The 18,833-nt window shown below is 37.7% G+C and overlaps 2 protein-coding genes across 8 annotated transcripts; both read right to left on the bottom strand.

The window, feature by feature from the left end:
• Window positions 1–2,080: 2,080 nt before the first annotated feature.
• LOC111787683 (FHA domain-containing protein PS1) lies at window positions 2,081–6,097 on the bottom strand. Of its 2 annotated transcripts, XM_023667708.1 has the most exons (7): window positions 5,747–6,097; window positions 5,453–5,661; window positions 3,953–5,122; window positions 3,335–3,919; window positions 3,120–3,255; window positions 2,637–3,028; window positions 2,081–2,411 (listed from the first exon to the last, which is right to left on the bottom strand). In XM_023667708.1, exons 1-7 carry the CDS (start codon window positions 5,982–5,984, stop codon window positions 2,178–2,180), a joined length of 2,964 nt encoding a protein of 987 aa, XP_023523476.1. In that variant the 5' UTR covers window positions 5,985–6,097; the 3' UTR covers window positions 2,081–2,177. The 2 variants fall into 2 exon arrangements, with proteins under 2 accessions (XP_023523476.1, XP_023523475.1); XM_023667707.1 differs by having other exon boundaries at window positions 3,335–5,122.
• Window positions 6,098–13,633: 7,536 nt separating this feature from the next.
• On the bottom strand, window positions 13,634–18,348 carry LOC111788945. 6 transcript variants are annotated; one of them, XM_023669532.1, is made up of 13 exons: window positions 17,914–18,348; window positions 17,255–17,716; window positions 16,855–17,180; window positions 16,672–16,764; window positions 16,487–16,577; window positions 16,319–16,412; window positions 16,137–16,234; window positions 15,919–15,988; window positions 14,886–14,989; window positions 14,686–14,802; window positions 14,528–14,604; window positions 14,415–14,459; window positions 13,634–14,333 (listed from the first exon to the last, which is right to left on the bottom strand). In XM_023669532.1, the coding sequence occupies exons 2-13, from the start codon at window positions 17,573–17,575 to the stop codon at window positions 13,817–13,819; spliced, it is 1,953 nt and encodes a 650-aa protein (XP_023525300.1). In that variant the 5' UTR covers window positions 17,576–17,716; window positions 17,914–18,348; the 3' UTR covers window positions 13,634–13,816. The 6 variants fall into 6 exon arrangements, with proteins under 6 accessions (XP_023525300.1, XP_023525299.1, XP_023525301.1 ...); XM_023669531.1 differs by having other exon boundaries at window positions 17,255–17,634; XM_023669533.1 differs by having other exon boundaries at window positions 17,255–17,626.
• Window positions 18,349–18,833: the final 485 nt, after the last annotated feature.

Below are 18,833 nucleotides of genomic sequence, written 5' to 3'. Positions count from 1 at the left end.
GTATATCTGGTGGGCCGATAAAAATGGAAGAATAAATATAAAAAATATTTTCTAAAAAGAAATCAGGGATTGAACCTGAATCACCTGGCTTGCTAATACCAAATCTAAGCTCAACTAACTGCCTTCCAATCATAGGATAAATATAACAAATATTCCATATCAACTAACTATAATATCGAGGATCAAATTTGGGTCACCCATAACTTGTATCACCGTACTAGCTTTACAATTATCCGAGTAGCAAATACCATCAAACAAACTATAACTAATTTAATGAGTCATTCACTCGTTCATACTTACACATGCATAACTTAATTTTTTAGACAAGCATATGACTACTCGCAAGATCAACTAGGTACCACGGCTGCTGGCACCAGACTTACCCTCCAATTGATCATCGTTAAGAGATTTAGATTGTACTCCCTCCTTGTGTCAAGATTGGGTAATTTGCGCGCCTACTATCTTTCTTAGATGTGGTAGCCGTTTCTCAGGCTCTTTCTTCAGAATTGAGCCCTAATTCTCCATCACCCATCACTACCATAGTAGGCCACTATCCTACCATCGAAAGTTGATAGGGCAGAAATTTGAATGATGCGTCACCGACACCACAAAAATACTTACCACTATACTATAATAATTGTTACAAATCATTTAATACAAATAATTCATGTAGAGACATGTGAGTGGAGGTATTCTATACAATGAGTTTGTATAAACTTGACCAAGAAATATTTAATCTCTCTTTATATTCCATTAATTGAGAAGATTAATATTTCACATGATGATTTGTAGAGACTCGATCTTAATCCTGAGTGAGTTATGAACTTCTGCCTGTGAGTACTTGTCCTTTGATTTGTATGAGTGAGAATGACTCTTGTAGCTGATTCGATAGGTTTACAATATTGGGGACTTGATCAAATATGAAGCAGGAAACATAATATCATGAGATGAAATTCACTTCTTTCAATATAAGGAAAGTAGATGAATTTTTCTCTTCAATGCTGATTTTGGGACTTAGAACAATGGAGCATCACCCTCCCTAGCTTGAGAGGGACTTGTTTATGATTGAATCATAAACAAATTGTTCATTAGAGAATCAATGTACTTCGGGTGAAAGATGTAATTACAGAGATAAAACGAATTTTTGATTTAGACGTAATTACAAACAACTCATGAAGAATTGAGTTGTTTGTAATGATTATAGCAATCGACATAAATTTGCCATTCAAGGCATAAAAGTGCATCTCTACATTTAGTGGAGTGACCTATATTTAATAAATGAAAATTGTATTATTTGAGCTTATCTGTAGCAACACTAAGAAATTAGATATTTTAGATGCGGATGAGATACATAAAAAAAATATATATTTGAAATTTGAATAGAAATTAGTTAAATATATATTTGGATATATTATAATATTTAAATATAATAGGATATTATATCCTAATATATTAGATATTTAAATATATTATTTGACAAAAATTCTGTAAGAGTAACGGTAAATAGTACCTTTAGGTTGAACCAAAATGTCATATTGATCTCTTACATTTTCTCGGGGGAGAATTCTCTCCTACTCCTATCCTTCAAGATTTTCTTTTAAGAGAGGTTCCCACGAGCCTTAATCTTATGTTCGAGTCATAATAAGAAAAAATTTATGGAATGTGGAAGAACTTCTACGTCCTTGAAATAATTTAAGGAGGGTTGCAAGCTACCATTTCTACAAAGGTAGAACGTTTGTCCTCATATTTATTGTTTTCTTTTAATTCTTAATAAAATCAAAACAGTTTCCAAATGTTTTTGCTATATCGATAAAGAGTTCATTCCCTTGTGTCATAAGTAGGAGCCCTTAAGGAGTCGATGTTGATCGCATTCCGAGGAGACAATCAACGTGGGATAACTGTTCCAATAGAATGAACTTCCAAACTAGAACTTCAAGTGATTTAGACATAAACAAGAATAACTGTTTTAAAAACAAGCACCAACGGTCAAAAAATGGAAGCCTCAAGTCGTACTTTTAAAAGTTTAAAAGTAAAATATCTTTCCCTCCTTAGAATTTAGTATGTTCCTAAACTGTATATAATTCCATATTCATTGCAAAATTTACTAAAAAAACCAGCAGTTTCCAAGAGTGTGCAAAATAGAGTCTGTTGTTACAAGAGATGATAACAGAAATCTCTTATCTGGACACTCCATAATGGGAGTTGTGAAGCAAAATGAGCTTCAGGCCCTTGGCTCCCTCGGACCCTTTCGACGACCTCGACGAGCATCGATCGTACCGTTCCCTCAAGACAACATCATCAGGGCAAGACCAAGTAAGTCCCCTTGGAGAGCTATCAGCCCACAAGAACCTCTCTGAAAATGGATTCACTAAACTCTCCCTGAATTCTTTGGCCGTTTCACAAATTAGTCCCTACAAAACAACAAAATTCAATATGCTTGTAGCTATGTGTAACAACCCAACCACCACTAGCAAATATTGTCCTCTTTGGGCTTTCCCTTTCGGGCTTCCCCTCAAGGCTTTAAAACGCGTCTACTAGGAAAGGTTTCTACACCCTTATAAAAGGTGTTTCGTTCTCCTCCCCAACCAATGTGGGAGATATCAATTTCTAACCCTGGTATAGTGATAGTAGAGTACCTCAGCCATGGCTTTTATTTTCAGGGTCACATCATCGCTTAACACAACAAGTTGTCCATGATTCACTGCCCTCCTCCTAGCGTGAAGAGCACAGTCAAGGATATGATCTTCTGGAGTTGGTGAAAGAGCTTCCATCAAACTTCGCTGTGCAGCAATGGACTGGATTTTGCTTGATGTCCTCCACAGCAAACTCTCACTGCTCTCCTCGGTGTATGGAGCTTGAGGAGTAGCCGGAGGTGTTGCAGCAGGCCTGCCTTCTTCCCAACTCTCAACATCAATCCACCATCTTGTTTTCACCATACAATCTTCAATCCATTCAAGAACTGAAGCTGCCTCTGTTGTTTTCCGGAAGAGGCGACCGTGTCGTCTCAAGCAATCCAGCTCCCTTATGACTGATTCCAATAGGAATTGATTATATTAATCATGAGAACATTACAAAGCTTTGATCACACAGAAAAAGTGTAAACTTGTCGAACTCGTTACCAATTCGCGGAACGATCAAATGTGTCCCTTGGAGACCTTGTAAACGCTGTAGTGACTTCATTGATTCCTTGTTCAGAAGAGAATTGATGTCCACAACCATAGTCCAACGCTTCTTTCCTTCTACTGTGAGTTTTTTCTGCAAAGAAACACTTATTAAGCTTATGTTCTTTTATAGAATCATTTACAAACATGTGAGAAATATTTGATAAACTGACCTTCATGGCCCCTGTCGACACAGCTATATTACTCTTTCTGGCAGAAGTAGCCTCCGGTCTCTTCTTTTCGGCCAAATTCGACTGCAATGATTGGAACGGCGCCCGTTCCATTCCTCCTCTCTTTATCAATAACTTTTCCTTTCCAAACTTCCTATTCTTAGAGATTTGTTTTGCCAGTTTTTGTTCTTGGAGAGCTCTGGGAGTTTGGTTCTCTTTGTCTGATTCTTCACTTAGCTCTTCTTCTTGTTTCACATTATGTCTAGACTTGAAAATTGATGTTTGGGACTTGGATGACCTGAAGGAATCCCCACTGCTTTCTATGGTAGCCTTCTTGTTCAATGACTTCTTCAAAAGTGTGTTTGGTGTGAAATTCTCCTTGTCTGGAGTAAACATTTCTTCTTCCTCCTCCCCACCCAAATCGGAGAGAAGGGTATTTGTCACTGTTTCATCTCCTGTTATCTCAGAACTCATTTCATCCATTAATGAAGTCCCTGCTCGATTTTCTCGACTCACACCTATTTCAACTCGAGGAAAACCAGTTGGTTTACCTCTTCTTAACCAAATGCTTCCTCCCATGGCTGATACGTTCTCTGATCTTGTGGGCGAAGCTGCATCTACATTTTCATGTAGTGTCCGGATTTCATTCTTTACTGCAATCTTCGAGCAGTCTGTTGCAGAAGGTACAAAACTGGGCTCTGAGAGTTCCTTATGTTCATAATCTTTCTCTGCTACACTTTTGCTCGGTTCAAATGTTTCTAGTCTTGCGTTATATTTCTCTTCAACACAACGTTCAACATTCTGATTCGTTGGCAAGTTTGGTGTTACCTCAGAAGTGGTCTTCATAGAGCTGTCATTCTTATATTGTGCTTGGCAATACAGAAGACACTCTGTTACCTTATATAACTCTTCATTTCTTTCATCTGCATAATCTTCCCCAATTTCTGCTTGGCTTTTGCTTAGCATTTCCACTTCCTGAAGGCATTTTTCTGTGCTAATTGAAGAGTGATTGTCTTCTAGAGGATGCAGCTCATGTTCCTCCATGAACTCATTCTTTTCTGTGGCAGTTTCTGATTTTACTTCTTGATCTGGTGGTAGATATTGGATTTCTACACCATATCCGACGTTCGAGGACGAATTCCTCTCTGCAAGAACTTGTCGACTTTCAATGTCGAATGGTTGAGGCTTCTCATCATCAACCACAGCTACATTACTAATTTCTATCTGTTCAAACTCATTTCTAGATGAGCTCTCGTATTTGCCACCAGCAAATGCAATCATGTCAGTGTCTTCAATATCAGAAAAATTCCCTTTGCAAGGAGACATGGAAGGGGGTTGCAGGCTCTCCTTTTCATTGTCTAATTGTTGATATCCATTCTCTGAAGTGGTAATAACATCAACCACAGGCAAAATGTTTGATTTAATTTCCTCCCACTCAAACATATTACAAGAGGAACTCTCGGTTTCACTATCAAAGATTGAAGACATGATAATGTTTTCAACATTAAAAGACAGATTATCAGCTGAAAGAGGCAGACAAGGGGATTGAAGGCTCATTTCCAAGCTTTTCAATTCATTTCCAAAAGGTATGCTTAACAAACTAGTTTCCTCCTTTCCACATTCATTGACAGAAGACACAACCATGCCTTCAACTTCTCCAGCTAGAGGTGCTACACTGACTTCCTTTATCAACTCCATGTTCCAATTCTCATCAGAATATAAAGGCCCAATAGAATCAGAAACTGAATCCTCCACAGTTTCTTTATTTTCATCTGATAATGAGATCTCCTTCTGCAGAACAATCCATTTAATAAGAACAAGAGAACACACTTCAAATTTAAACAAACTAACTCCATTCTTCTATGTAATATCAAACCATGTCTTTGTAAGTAAAAAAAAAAAAGTTAAATGACTTTCAAGTTTGATGTATTTATATGAACTTTTCCTAATAATTTCATAAATTTTCAATTTTGTGTCTCGCTAAAAAATGTTATGACAGGCACATAAGGAATGCGAAAATGAAATTTATGGATTTATTGCATAATCTTAGACCTCAGTTACCTATTAAATGTTCGAAGTACCCAGAAACATTTTCACAAACACCTTACAGGCAGACATTACCTCGCAATCCTCCACGGCCTTCTCTTCTATAATTGCAAGTTCCTCTTCCTTCTTTTCTTTAGGACATTCAAAATCATAAGCATCTCTCAAAGGAACCCAATGAAGCTTATAAACTCTGCTGGAGCCACCAACACTGAGAGTATCCCCTTCTCTCATCTCCACTCTAGCCCCTGCTTCAATCCTCTTCCCTGAAACCCACGTTCCGTGGACTAAACAAGACCCACAATCCATTAGAGCCCAAGAATCGATGAAATGAGCAAGAAACGTAAAAGCGCATTATTAATTTAGAATTACCTGATGATAAATCCACAACAAAAACCTTGTGCGAAGAGGGATTCAAATGGATTTGAAGATGGAATCTACTAATGCTTGGATGAGTAAGCATTATGTTGCAATCTGGGTGTCGTCCGAGAACTATTGTCTCCTCGTTCTCTCGATCTGTAACATTGTTGACTAGGAAGAGGTTCTTGAGAATCGCGCCGTTCTTGAGGACGGTAAAGACTGGGATTTTTTCCTCTTCCCTGTACGCCATTTTTGAAGAAGAACCAGCTGGGATTCTTCGATTTTGTTTCTTGAGAGAGAAGGAGAGGAAATGGTTTCAGATTTTGTGTGCGCCCTGTGGGAGAGATAGGAAAGAGATGGGATGATCGGATGTTATATCCTTTGAAATTTTGGTTTCTGTGGTTTTGCATTTTGAATATTTGAAAAGACGACCGTTGAGAAGAATTATTGATCGGTTACGAATTATATCGCGGAAACATATATTTAAATTATTAACTAAAATATATTAGTTAGAAAAAGAAATTTAAAATGATTTAAAGGCTACTACATATAAAGAAATATATATATATATATATTATATATATATATAAATCTAAAAACTGAAATGCATTTTTTAAATTACTTATATTTAAATCCGCAATGGGTGATTCTACTCTTGATTTCGAGCGAGCTTTTATGTATGGCCATATTTCGAGCGAGATTTAGAATTCATGTTGTTTATTCAAAGGTTGGTTATATTTCAATTGTAACGGTGTGAGCTTTGAAATACCACTCGTGATTCGAATCGATTAATACCACTCTAATGACTCTAACATGCAAGTTTTAAACATAAGAATTGGTAAACAAATTCTTAACTCTCAATAAAGCCAAAAAAAAAATATAAATTTTATTCTTTTTAATTCTAAAATATGATATCTCAAAACAAATAAAAAAAAAATTTTACATGACCTTTACAACCTTAACCTAGGTGACACATATCGTAACCTAGGTTGGTAACTCCTATGTTAAAAACTAGCTTAAATATAACAAACAAATATTTAAATTATAATTAAATAGGGAAAGAGGAAAGGGGCTTATTAGTCATCCTTCTATTAGTTCCATAAATTTAGCGAATTCATTAAATGCAACTTAAATTGCATTTAATGCATCTCTTATTTGAAGTTCAACTTTGCACAACATATAACGGATGTAACGACTTAGGAAAAATAAAAAATAAAAAATTCAGTCGTCGAAAACTCGTGATTTTTTCGGCGACCGCCGAGTTTCACAGACCCCACGCAAAACGACAGCCACATCTCGCTCAGCCTTTAGCCCACGACTCCCAGAATTGATCAGAATACCTACAAACAGAGAAAAGAATGAAAATACAAGAGAGAGAGAGAGAGAGATTTCGGATAACATCGGCGAGTTTCCAATTCCTCTGACGAGCCCCAAACCACCCTAAAACCGACGTCAAACGCTCAGTTACCACCACGAGAAGGATCCCTAACGAAACACAATAACTTAGGGTATGTTTTGTGCCTTTTCGTAAGCGCCATCGTCGGTAACCGAGGTTGGAAAATTGAGTCTTCCTAAATGTTCTTAGATCTGTGGTTTTAGGAACTTTTGGGTCACTAAACTTCGAGGAAGGAAAGAAGGACGACAAACAGAGAGGATGTAACGACCCGAAATTTTCTACTTAATTTAAGGTCGCTACTGTATACGTACCATAAACATTGAATGCAGAAGACTTCATTAAAATTTCATAAAACATAACCTTTATCTTAAAACACAGCCATGGACTTACGTGTTTCGAAAACATCTTTAAAACGACACAATAAAAGACCCAAAATAAAATAAATAAGGGTTTAAGTTTAAAACATCATATTCTATCCTAAGTCTAAGAAAATAAATACCACTATCCTATGCATGTGTCATGATCTCGAGTTGCGATGCCTTCGCCAGCCGTATAGGAATGCCTTGCCTTAACCTGAAAAATGTAGTAGCACATGGCTTGAGTATTTAAAGAAATACTCAGTAAGTGACCCTACTATTGGGGTTAAATGCAACAATCACATGCAATGAAATGATGGGACCTATCTTTCGTTTCGTTTCGTCTCGTTTCGTTTCGTTTTCCCTACGGTGCTGTCCTAACGGGTAATCGTGGACGTGTACCATATACTCTACACGCAGCCCATACGTGCGAGTATGAGCTCACCAGCTAGTTCGCACACCGCTGGGCCACTGTCCTTATCCGGTGGGCATACTCTGGAACCGTCACGGCAGCGCTATGCAATGCATAACGATCGTTGTCCTGCCATTGGTTGTATGTGTTCGTACCCTCGTGATGGGATGGGGGTTTCCCCCAGATGCATGAACACACACAATGCATGAGGTTCCCTTATTACTACATTTATCTTTAATGACCATAACCCCCCTGTCACGTTCCATGTTTCATGTCATTCTCATTTTCAGTTCTCATTTTTAGTTCACATTTCATACACATTTCTATTGGGGTTATGATTCCAGACAGTTTACCATGTTTCATGTCATACAAATCAGGTTGTTCACATTCACATATTCCATACAAACATGCCATAATCATTCAAGAACAACATATCGTTACATGCATTACACATCACATCAGACTAAAAGAATACATAGCATACATTCATGTTCACATAATTACGTATTTAGGCACAATAATCTAGCATATAATGTATCATATCATAAACAAGTCATAACGTAAACACTTCATAGTCATATCGTTTTCTAACTTACCATAGCCTTAACGTTCTTATACCTATCACAGACATATCATTACGTAACATACCCTAGTCATATCGTCACAAGAACGTATTCTAACGCTATCGTTCTATCAATCTATCACAAACCTATCCCTTTCTACCCATAACCTAACCGTATTCTTTCATCGATATCTCCTATCCGTAGCACTCCGGTATATAACCTAACCTTAACATTTCATAAACGTACCTTACTCCTATCGTTACATTTCATTTTGTGCATCCTCCTCGTATTCTATCTCAAACATATCCTTGAGTACATCGTACCATAATTATTATCATACAAACCACATATAATAACATAACATAACATATAGGAAGCATATCGATCCACAGACAATTCACACAAATCAATATATATGACACGTGTAGAACCACAGGGCACGGGTCAACATCAAATATAACCATGCCGATAGTAAGGTCACTTACCTGGCTAGCTTAAGTCGTTGTCACAAATATATCTTTAGTAAAAGTTCGATTCCATCCTTTGAAATCCGGGTCAACCTATATGAGCCCATGACATTAGTTTCGGGTTTGAAGTTACATTGGTTCATTGTTAGAAGTCTTGAAATGTTATATATCTATAATTATATTTTTATTAAAAATCTCATTTTTCATGGTTATGGTTACTGTTATATAAAAAGTAGATACAGCTAAGTGTATCTACTAAGTTATTCTGAGCTTTACTATTCTCTGTATTTAGCTCTCTATTTACCTTTCCCTCCAAATTTAGTTTGTGGTATTTACCTTTCCCTCCCGATTTAGTTTGTGGTATTTACCTTTCCCTCTAGATTTAGTTTGTGGTTTTTAATTCTCTAATCTTTCTTTTTTTATCTGTTGTCTTTTATTCTGTTCTCATGTATTCCAAATTTACGGTTCTCATGTATTCCAAATTTACAGTGATCTCTATTTCCAAATCTTTGCCTTTTAATTTTGTTCTCATGTATTCCAAATTACAGTAATTTACTGTGGATCTCTATTTCCAAATCTTTTCTTATCTCAGGTTTCCTATTCACAATTTTTCTTGTCATTCTATATTTAATCTATTCATTCAATTTCTATCTTTAATCTATTCATTTGGCTACTGATAAAAATTTAATCTAATATTACTAATCTGACCTCATTTATAATCGTATAAATGATTCATGACCAGTGTAATAATTCAAATGAAAATCTAACTATAATTGGTTGTGATTTCTAAAAAAAATAGGATAAAAGAAAATGAAGATTTAGATCAGATCTATCTTCACGTAAATCTCGGTAAATCTCGGTAAATCTCACCTGTGTAAAGGCCATTCTCATTCTTTTTTTCTCCTCAAGTAAATCTAAATATTATATTTTTCTGTTTCTTTTCTGTTTCTTTTTTGTTACTTTCAGGATGGGTTGATGAGAGATAATTGTGGGAAGGGATGAGAGGTTAGTAGAGAGGAGGGGAGATGTTGTTTTTATTTATTTATTTATTTATTATTATTATTGTAACTACTCTTTATAATTATTTTTATTTGTTTATTTGTTTATTTATTTTTGGCTATTACAGAGGAAAATGAAGAAAGATGACTGAAATCGACAACGCTGCAGGAAGGAGAGAGAAAACGCGTCAGAAAATCGACCGAAGTCCGGTAAGGAAGACGAGATCCACGAATTCGGGTCCTCGAACCCAAAACCCGATAGAGCAGCCCGACTTCTTTTCCCTCGGCCTCTGCCTTCAGCCCAGCCCAACTACAGCGAACCAAACCTCAATCCAGCCCAGGAGCCACGGTTCAGCTGAATCGACCGGAGACTAGACCCACGGTCCAATCGAACCGGCCTGCAACCCAAACGTTTGCGGCCCAATCCAGTAAATCGAGGCCCAACAACCGGCTCGGCCCAATAGCCTTCTGCAACAGTCGACCGACCCGAACTGGAGTGTGACCCGCGCTCGATCCGACGCTCACCGCACGACGTGGCACACAACGGCGCAGGTGGTCCCTCGGCTCAGCTCGGCGCAAACGGCTCGGCTCCCCTATTTCCAGCCCGATTCCACTGTTTCGTTCCTCCCGGACCTGTTTTCGGTCCCGATTAAGGTATTCGAGGCCATTTTAGAGCCGTATTTCACATTTATTGAATTATTGGTAAATTAATTGTGAAATACTAATGGAAGGTGGCGAACGGTGTGATAGGAAATAAACCCCGGCAACGTAGGAAGCAACTCTTATGGAACGGGAGCTTACGTTTAGCTTATTAGGGAGTACTTCGGCCAAGGCCAACGAAGTAAGTGGCCTTACTATAGGATAGGCTAAAGAGTTGTTTGAATTATGATGATGTATGAGTATGACATTGTGTTGTGATGTATGTTAAATGTACGTTATTTATGTTTTGATACATGACGTACATGTTATATCTTATGCAGTTAATGGCTTCTATGATGAGTATGATGTATGCATGACGATGTTATTAACATGATGATGTTTTCCATGTTGAACATGCCTTATGATGTTGTTTGCCATATTGCATCATGTCATTAGATCGACATAGGACACACCCCTAAGAGTATGAAAATGATATTAATGTAAATATCTACGAGCATGTGTTACATAGTGTAACCAAGAGATGAGACTAGAGGGTTGTGTCAGAAGAGATGTATAATTGGACTTAGAGGGATCTCATGCATATTGTATGTTCATAAGCATAGGGCTACTTCCCCTAGAGATGATGAGTGCGGACGAGTACCGTATGATGAGCTCGAATGCGCGCATGTGCGAATGCACACAGATGAGGGTGTTCATGAAGCGCATGACACTATGGGGTTCCGTTGACCTCCGGATGTCGTTACAGATTAGCTTAACCAGAGGGTCCAGGGGGTGTGCGAGCGCCTTGGGGATTCACACTCGCACGTGTCAGTCGTATGTAGGGAAGTACTAAACATCCAATTTGTCCGAGACTGGAGGCCACCCTTAAGATGATTAGAGATAGGTCCCTAATTCATGATTGCATGTGTTTTCATTAGCATGACCCCTATAGTGGGGTCATTTACGGAGTATTGATTCAAAATGCTCAGGTCGTGTGCCATATTTTTTTTTAGGTAAAGGCAAAGCGCCCATGTACAGTTGACGGCGGCATCGTGATTAGAGACTGTGGCGCGTGCATAGGATAGTTGCATATTTAAAATTCTTAGTCTTGGTTAGGATAGGGTGTTCGCATTTCATTTATTTAAATTATTTAATTTGTAATTGTTTTATCTTATTTTGAACTCCAACACCATGTTTGAAACACGTAAGTCTGGCAGTGTTTTCTAATGTTTTAACGTATTATGAAGCTTTAAATTTTTCTGCTAATAAAGATAAGCATTCTTAGAGTTATATTATGGATTAGAGATGAGCATGAGACGGGTGACTCTAGATATGTGAAAATTTAGGGTCGTTACAAGAGAGGTCTCCAATGTCTTCTAGAATTTTCTTTGATGAGCTCACCAGAACTTAATATAAGTGTAAAAGGTTTGTTGTAGCTTCTTGGCTTTCGTCCTTGTAATTGGACCTTGAGGTATGGAAATTTCTTGGTCGTGGTTCATATCAACTCTCTTTATATATTCCGTTTATAATATAGTGTTCTTTTATCTCTTACTTATAATCTTTGAACACGCTATTTTAATTGAATTGATGCTTCAAGGGTGTTGTTTGCTTAATTGCTATGTGTCACAATTGTATTAAGAAGAGAGTAGGATGTGGCCCCATGTGCGGACAAACAATGAGACATCATACGAGTGGAAAGCTCATCGCGGACAAACAATGAGACATCAAACGAGTGGAAAGCTCATCTTGTCACAACCCGACTTTCCGGAGCTGCAACTTAAGTTTGACTTGATGGTGTAAAGACAAATTTTTTGCAAAATAAAAACAAGATACTTAAAACATAAGTAGTTTAAAATAAAAAAATAAAGAGTAGACAAGTAAGGCTTGCCTATGCCACCTGCTCTAGAGTCCGCATCCGACTTTGACCAGCTCCTTATTTACCTAAAAACATAGAAAACTTAGAGTGAGTACAAAAGCTTATTAAGTAGCATATTTATAGGGTCTTAATCGTATTCGTAATGTATGGTAGGATACCACCCATTTCCTTGTCCTATTCTTATTCTTGTCTTTGGTTCTTGTTCTGAAGTCTTATTCTTGATTCTTGTGTCTTGAGTGGTACCTAGAAAATTTATTGTCTTGTCATTCTCAAGTTTGGGTACCTTAGGACGTGGTCATGTGGTAAACATGCTTGACTTGATTTATATCCTTAAGGTAGTATATTAATTACTTGAAAATCAAAGGCTACCTAATATTTATTTGTTTGACTTTGAGCCTTAGGATAGCATATTACTAATTGAAACTTATTTCTTGGTTTTACGCAACATCATGATCCAGGGCTGTCTTAAAATTTATCTTGAGGCAACCGTCTGACTACTTGAAAATCAAGTGCTAACTATGAGCTCATCCTGGATTAGGATAGCCTCCTGTTGCACGACTAATAACCAAAAAAATTAGGGGAAAAAAAGAAAAGGAAAGGGAAATTTGTCCCACGTGGATTAAGTTGAGAAGTGGAAGTTGGCCTCTACTATAAAAGGGGTCCCTTACTTCATTTCATCGTCCCATTTGAATGATAGAAAGCTAGTCGAAGAATACATTTTCTGACGGCTTTAGACTAGCATTTTGGCTTATCCAACTTGAGTCTAATATGCTCGGAACCACCTTTCTTACTGGTTTCAACTCTTCCAAAGCTAGTTTAAATTTTTAGAGTCTAGTTTAAATTAGTTTATCCAAAATTAGGTAAGTCAATTCCTAATGTAGAGTGCCAATTTATAATTATGGAACTTCTGGGTAGAAGTAGAGTGCCAATTTATAATTATGGAACTTCTGGGGTAGAATTAAATTTCAGAGGAGCATTAAGGAGTCATGGTAGCTCCAGCCTAGGTCAATCAAGTAAGTGACTTTACTATGGGCATGAATAGAAGTTAAGTGACCTTACTATGGGCATGGATAGAAGTTTATGTTTGTATGATGTCACGTGCCCCGTAATTTTGCCCGTGTCATATGCTTGTTATATATGAAATGTTTATGAAATGATAGGACAATTGTCGGTCATATCAATACTAGAATACTAAGGAAAAAGGGATCCAAATAACTTTGAATTATTATGAAATAATAGAAGTATTTGTATACACAGAAGTGAAAGAAAGTAATATCACAAAACCCCCCTCACAATTTCTACTACACATCAAAACATGCTATCATCCATACATATTCTCATATCCAAAAAACAAGTCTTGCTCTTTGATCTCTGATTATGAAAAGCTTCGAATATTATCGACTCTATCGATGACATCCAAAGCGATACGGTCGATGTCAAAATCAATAATCGGGATGGAGTTCGGCCTCCGAAGGGTGGACGGATCCTTCTTGGTTTCATTGATTGGGGAATGGTTGCTGCTTTTACTTAGCCTATGGTACTTACTTAACCTGGTTTTTGCTGAATCAAATTCCTGACTCTTACTTATTCCCGGGGTAAGTTTCCTTTTGCTCACATATTGAAGCATTTCCTGGTCTTCTACCGTCAACGTCGAGGATGGAGAATTTGCTTTCTGGTTCGATAAATTAATCGTTCGTTGGTTCGGAGATCTAATTGGTGATTTAACAGGAGACCTTATTCCAGTATTACAAGCTCTAGCTTGGCTGATCAGATGGTGAAGCCATAACACCAGTTCAAGGATGTAGGACTCCGTTTTTTCTTTATCTGCATGATACAGCGTCTCGATCCTTAGTAACTCGCTCTGGCCAGAAGGCTTTCGGTTTGTTTCGGCCCTGAAACAACAGATTTTTCCATTGAGTTGAAGAAAAAAGTAGGGGAATATAAGAGAGCAGCATAGCATGTCGATAACCCACCCGGAATTCGCCCATTCTCCAACCCAACCGAAACCGTGATGAGCCCTGAAGAACAAGAAGAAAAGTTTATTGATAATAATTGTAAGCTGTATATCAAAGGGAAGCAGTTGTACTTGGTAGTGTTATTGGCAATGGGAACAAGCCAATGCAAAGTTTTCTCCATCTCGGCTTTGATTTGAGGAATTGTAAGCTGCAACAACCAATCCACAAAATTAATATGTTCTAACAAAACATCATAATCAGTAATGTTTTTAGTAAGATTCACAAATACCTCTTCTTTCGGCTGAAACGTCTGTAGTTTTAAGCGTAAAGCCGACTTTATACTGGGAGGTAGTCCGTGATATAAAGCATCCCTTGTGTTAGGAGGTACGGAACTCGAACGAGATACCTGATTCAAGAACGTATGCTAATTCAGAATATTTTCGGAACAAAAACTTGCAAAAAAATTTGAATTTGGAAGCTGATACTCACAAGTGTATCAATTTGGCTAACGATATTTGCATAATGCAAAGCGAGACCAGCCGTCCCTAACTTTTTGTGGCTATTCTGAGAACCTTTGGCCGGTTTTTCATCATCTACAACATCCAAGTGCAAAAATATACTAAAATGAACAAAGTGTCGAGCGTTCAATATCCTTTAGGAATGTTGGGATCGCACAACAACGCATATATTCGACCAAGATGAACACGAAGAACACGAGAGAGAAAATGCAAAGAGGAATATTGGCTAAAGGTTTTATTAATGACTTCAAGTATGTAAACTAAGAAAGAATACAGAGAAGGAAGAAAGGACAGAGAGATATATATAGTTCAGTTTAATATATATAGATTTACCAGATATATTCATCTACTGTATATAACTATCTACCATATAACCGTTGACTAAGCTATAAATAAACTGCAGTGTAACGGCCTAGATCCACCGCTAGCAGATATTGTCCTCTTTGCTAGGGGAAGATTTCCACACCCTTATAAAGGGTGGTTTGTTCTCCTCCCCAACCAATGTGGGACATCACAATCCACCCCCCTTCGGGGCTCAACATCCTCGCTGACACTCCTTCCTTTAATCGATGTGGGACCGTCACCAAATCCACCCCTTTCGGGGCCCAGCGTCCTTACTGGCAACATCGCCTCGTGTCTACCCCCCTTCGGGGAACAGCGAGAAGACTGGCATATCGTCCGGTGTCTGGCTCTGATACCATTTGTAACGGCCTAGATCCACCGCTAGCAGATATTGTCCTTTTTGGGCTTTCCCTTTCGGGATTCCCTTCAAGGCTTTAAAACGCGTCTGCTAGGGGAAGGTTTCCACACCCTTATAAAGGGTGGTTTGTTCTCCTCCCCAACAATGTGGGACATCACACGCAGACTCCACAGATATAATCATCTACTATATATAACTATCTACCATATAACCATTGACTAAGCTATAAATAAGCAGCAGACTCCATAACCTAACAAGCATTTGCTAAATTATGTACAAGTTATCCAACGTTTTAAATGCGTACCGGCACTACTGAAGGCTTCATGAATCTCCAAATGTAAGTAATGCACTATGTCCACAAGCTTCTCCATCACCTGTGAATACATTCATTATATTATCTTACTCTTCCCATAACTCCATATTTGTAAGTACATGAGATGGTAACTTCGCTACGAATTCACGCATAATATCCATCTAATGACATACACGGTATGACGAGGTATAAACAACAGAACTTGGTACCTCTTCGAGAATCCTCGACCAGAGAGATCTCTTCTTCAAACCTCTGACATGCTTCTTTTGGTTCTTTAACTCTGCCTTTAAGATCGAAATGCTATCTCCTGTAGGTCGAAATGATATGCAACAAAGTGATCAAACTAGGAGAAATTCAGCTTCATAACTACATAATTGAAGTCACTGATTACCTCTTTGCGTCGTGTTCGAACTATCCTCCTCTTGAAGCTTGCGCCGGTAATCTTGTTCAAATCTGTCCAAGGCTTGTAATTCATGATAAAGTTCCTGCAAACAAAGAGAATATTTTGTTGTCTTTTAAGCAACATACTTCACAACAGTAAAGATTGATATATACTCACTGCTGTGTACTGTACAAATGTCATCAACTGCTGCATCACTGCCTCAGCATCTTCCTTTAATTGCTTTTGTGGTGTAACTTCTGAACCTAACCTGAGTATACAATAATCAAACACAACACGACGTCGAACACTATCATAATATAGAAACCAGGAAAACGGGAGGCTAGGATTCCATCAGACGTTACTTATCAAAATAGCGATGCAAATTATGCCATTGAGGATCTTTACAACGATTCCCGAAGCGAATCACTTCACAAGTGAAAACTTTCAGTTCTTCTCTGCCAGAATTCACAGAAGAGAATGAATATTTTTCAGAGTTTCGAGTTCAAATAATGATCCAAATAGTATATTGAAGTAACTAACAACACCTCTTGTCTGCTGCTGCAATTCTCAAGAGTTCATCCATGTCTCTTGATATCAAATTTTGGACCCCTTCTGATGGAAGCACTTCCTCCTTCAAAACGTTGATGCTACGTTTCGAGAGCGACTGCATTAGACTAGAACCCTTCACAATGGTGTTGGCAACTTCAAAAGCTAAGATTAAAATTTTGTTCCCTTTTGTTGTCACCCCTGAGGTGAAACCACCACCAAGGTTCAAACTTGTCACACTACTACCAAGTGTATCCAAAACATCAACAGCCTTTCCTAGCCCAACAGTACCAGCTCTGCCTAGAAGAGAGCTCATTTCTGAAACCTAATATTACAAACGCAATTCGTTTATTAAACTCTTCCATTGTAGAGTTGCAAGCAAAATGTAGGTGCTATTACCTTTGCAACAGCTTGTCTCGACTTGGTTGATCTAGATTTCTGAGATAACGTTCGAGATAAGCGAGGAATTCCATCGTTGATATCGTCCAATCCATATGGAACCACTGCATTCACCTCCGGGAACGAAAATGGTTCTCGTAACGCCTTATTCATGCCATCAGCAACAGCAACAGCAGGGGTGGAATCACTAATTTTGGAGGGCAGTCCGTAAGTATGATGAACCATGCCCAACTCATTGTTAGAATCACCAACCCCTCCACCACCGTTACTGCTACCAATATCATCAGAAGTGGTTCTTGTTCTTGAACAAACTCCACCCATTGTGTACAAAAACAAACCAAACTATATTTGTCCTGCGTCCACAATTTTAATCTAAACCCCTAATGAAACAAATGTCAATCAATTTGAAGCTCCAATCCATCCACCATAGGCATTAAACAACAGAGTTCAAAGATCGAAAATCTAAACAAACACATGAAGAAGAAGAATTATGAAGCTATCACCAAAACCCATATTGTAAAAAATCAATTTCCATCCTCAAAACACCCAAACACAATCATTACACACAAAGAAGAAACACTAAATCAAGTCCAGTAAAGTGGTGTTGAAGATCTATAAGAAACCCAGATAGAAAAAGGGGTAAAAACGTAAAGACGAACCAGGGAAGAATTGGGAAGCGTAGATGGATGTAGAAGAAAGGGAGATTGAAACTCCGGCGGTTTAGTGAAAGAATGAAAGGGTATGGAGAGGCGATGATGTTGAAGCGATTGAAGAAAGGGGAAATGGGAATGGGAGAAAAGGCGAGTGGAGAGGAAAGTCAGGGAAGGCAGCTTACAAAAATCAAAAGAGAGGAGGAAGAAGTCTGCGGCATAAGCATAAGCATAAGCATAAGCATGAGCATAGGCAAGCGGGTGTGTGGTCAAAACCCCCGAGAAGCCTCGCCCCACCCTCCCCTCCATCATGCTAACTAATACTAATTTCATATCATTTTCTTCTTTAGAACTCTTCAATCCCTCGCTTTGGTGGACTTTTCTTCTTCTTTATGCCGCGTGTTCATCACGCGACTTTCATTCATATTCCCATGAAGATGAAGATGAAGATGAACAATGGGTTTGAATCAATTCATGTTCTTAAGGCCCAAAAGATCATAAAAAATACCTTATTTCCATTTAAATAGGATTTTTTTTGGTCAAAGATCATAAAAAAGAAGAACAAAATCCACAATTTTCTATTATGAAGAAGATCCTGCTCAAGTTTTAATATTTTTTAAATCAATTTTATTTATTTATTTATTTGTTATCTATCATTTTAGAAATCAAATTAAATTTTAAAAACTAAAAAAGAATGTTTCCAAATATTTATATTTATTTTTTAAATTGGACTAAAATTTTGATAGAGGGAAGAATATATTTACAATAAAAAGTATATATGAACCTTCAACTACATAAATAAATAAATAAATAAATAAAGGTAAATTTTGAAATACCTTGGTGTAGACAGTAATCCTTCGCGGTTCTCTCAAACTTAATTTTCTCGAACCTTAAGGTTTAACTGATGTCTTTACGAGGTTGTGGTTGTT

This window comes from Cucurbita pepo, chromosome LG02, assembly GCF_002806865.2.
Source record: "Cucurbita pepo subsp. pepo cultivar mu-cu-16 chromosome LG02, ASM280686v2, whole genome shotgun sequence".
In the NCBI taxonomy this organism is placed as follows: domain Eukaryota; kingdom Viridiplantae; phylum Streptophyta; class Magnoliopsida; order Cucurbitales; family Cucurbitaceae; genus Cucurbita; species Cucurbita pepo.
This window is presented reverse-complemented; position numbering and strand designations above follow the sequence as displayed.